The following is a 1,791-nucleotide window of genomic DNA, read 5'->3' as shown; positions in this document are numbered from 1 at the left end:
GGGCGGCCAGGGTCTGCATCCCAAACCCTGATTCCCGGCCCCCCGCAGGAGTGCATGGACCATGCTGCTGAGCGCCTACTGGCACGGCCTGCACCCTGGTTACTACCTGAGCTTCCTCACCATCCCGCTGTGCCTGGCAGCCGAGCGCCAGCTGGAGTCGGCCCTTCGGTGGCGGCTGGGTCCCGGGGGCCAGAAGGCCTGGGACTGGGTGCACTGGTTTCTGAAGATGCGGGCCTATGACTACATGTCCATGGGCTTCGTGCTGCTCTCGCTGCGCGACACCCTCCACTACTGGGCCTCGGTGTACTTCTGCGTCCACGTCCTGGCCCTGGCGGCCCTGGGGCTGGGGCTGGCCCTGGGCCGGGGTGGCCCCGGGCGGCGGAAGTCTGGGGCCCCGGCCCCCAGCCCGGCCTCGGGAAAGCTCCGGGAGGAGTGAGCCCTCGCCACACACCCTCTGCCGGTCGATCGGCCCCCTGGCTTTGGCCTGGGAATCCCATGAACCAGGCTGCCACCGCCCTTCCCAAGAAGAGGCCGGAATTTGGCCCCGGGCCTGGAGAGGATTCCCGGGCTCTGCGCCCTGCCTGACAGACCAAGGCGTGGGCGCACCTGCTTCCCTGGCTACCACCACCCGCGTCCTGATGATCAGTTTTCCCTCCCGTAAAAATCAAGATAAATACCCAGAGAGAATCTTCATTGTCCCTGCCTGGGCCTGCTGTTCAGAGAGCTGTGTCTCCCGCCGCACCGGGGCGGGTGGGCCACAGGGCTTCTTGGGCAGCTGGCCTTGCTTTGGCTGCACTGTGTGGGGGTCGGAGCCTCAGGGCGGGTCCGGGAGTTGGGTGGGGGGAAGTGGGCGCTTTCTGGCCGCTTTCGCTCCACGTCCTCTCGTTAGACCCGCTTGGAGGGTGACCCTCTTGGAAGGGAGAAGCCGCGGCGCAGACGTCCTGGCCTTCGTGGGTTCCATCTGAGCCAGCCAAGGGTCCCCGCGCTCCTGTAGCCTCCTGTCATCCTCGGGCCTGAGACAGGCTCAGAATGTGTAAATCTCTCCCAATAAAGTGTCACACGGAGACTCTGTGGGATGTCTGTGGACGGTCAGCAAGGGTGGGGGGACCGCATACCTACAGCATCCCGCCGCGAGGTGTCACCGCCCGGGCCTCTGTGGACCTCGCCTCCTAGGAGGCTCCCAGAGCAGCGGCCCTGAAGTTGACGGGAAGAAGCGGGCACTGCCTTCGAGCCACCTGGCGGCCAGGTGCGCGCCCGCCTCAGGCCCCGCCCTCGCCCGGGGCGGTCCCGCTCGGGGGGGGGCCCTGGAGACGGAAACGGATCGGCGGCCGGGCCATGGAGGAGCGCCCGCCGTGGGACCCGGAGGCCTGGGGCTCCGTGGAGGGGCGGCCGGCACCCCGGGCGGCCAGAACAGGTCGGGGGCTTGTAGAAGGCGGGGTCCGGTCCGCCTGGCGGGGAGACGGCCTGGGGGAGGCGGAGAACGGGGGCCCCGGGCAGAGGGGACCCAGGGGCCGGGACTTAGAGCTCCCGGAAGGAGTGCGCAGACCCAGAGCCTGGGAGGCGGAGAGCGCTAGAGGCGGGAGTGTCCGCGCGTGTCTGAGGGCTGGCAGGGGCCAGAGTCACGAACCGAATTAGAGGGGAAGGAAGTCCGGAGCCCACCCCTCAGCCTGAGGTGGGAGCGGCCACGCTTGGGTGCTTGGAGGGCGCAGGGCGGGGAGGAGCAGTGTCTGGGGCTCATGGGGTCACAAAGAGTCGGACATGACTGAGCAACTGAACTGAACTGAACTGAAG

At 68.2% G+C, this 1,791-nt stretch overlaps 1 protein-coding gene across 3 annotated transcripts in view; it reads left to right on the top strand.

The window, feature by feature from the left end:
* MBOAT7 (membrane bound O-acyltransferase domain containing 7) overlaps nucleotides 1-1,066 on the top strand; it is a 14,497-nt gene extending 13,431 nt beyond the window's left edge. For all 3 annotated transcript variants that reach the window (XM_010836970.1, XM_010836987.1, XM_010836980.1), the window contains one exon: nucleotides 49-1,066. In XM_010836970.1, the coding sequence (XP_010835272.1) occupies nucleotides 49-436 (388 nt within the window). In that variant the 3' untranslated portion in view covers nucleotides 437-1,066. The remainder of the gene's footprint in view (nucleotides 1-48) is intronic.
* Nucleotides 1,067-1,791: the final 725 nt, after the last annotated feature.

The sequence above is a fragment of the Bison bison genome, unplaced genomic scaffold, assembly GCF_000754665.1.
Source record: "Bison bison bison isolate TAMUID 2011002044 unplaced genomic scaffold, Bison_UMD1.0 scf7180017845725, whole genome shotgun sequence".
Classification (NCBI taxonomy): Eukaryota; Metazoa; Chordata; class Mammalia; order Artiodactyla; family Bovidae; genus Bison; species Bison bison.
Note: the sequence above shows the minus strand (reverse complement) of the source record. Positions and strands in the feature narration are given on the sequence as shown.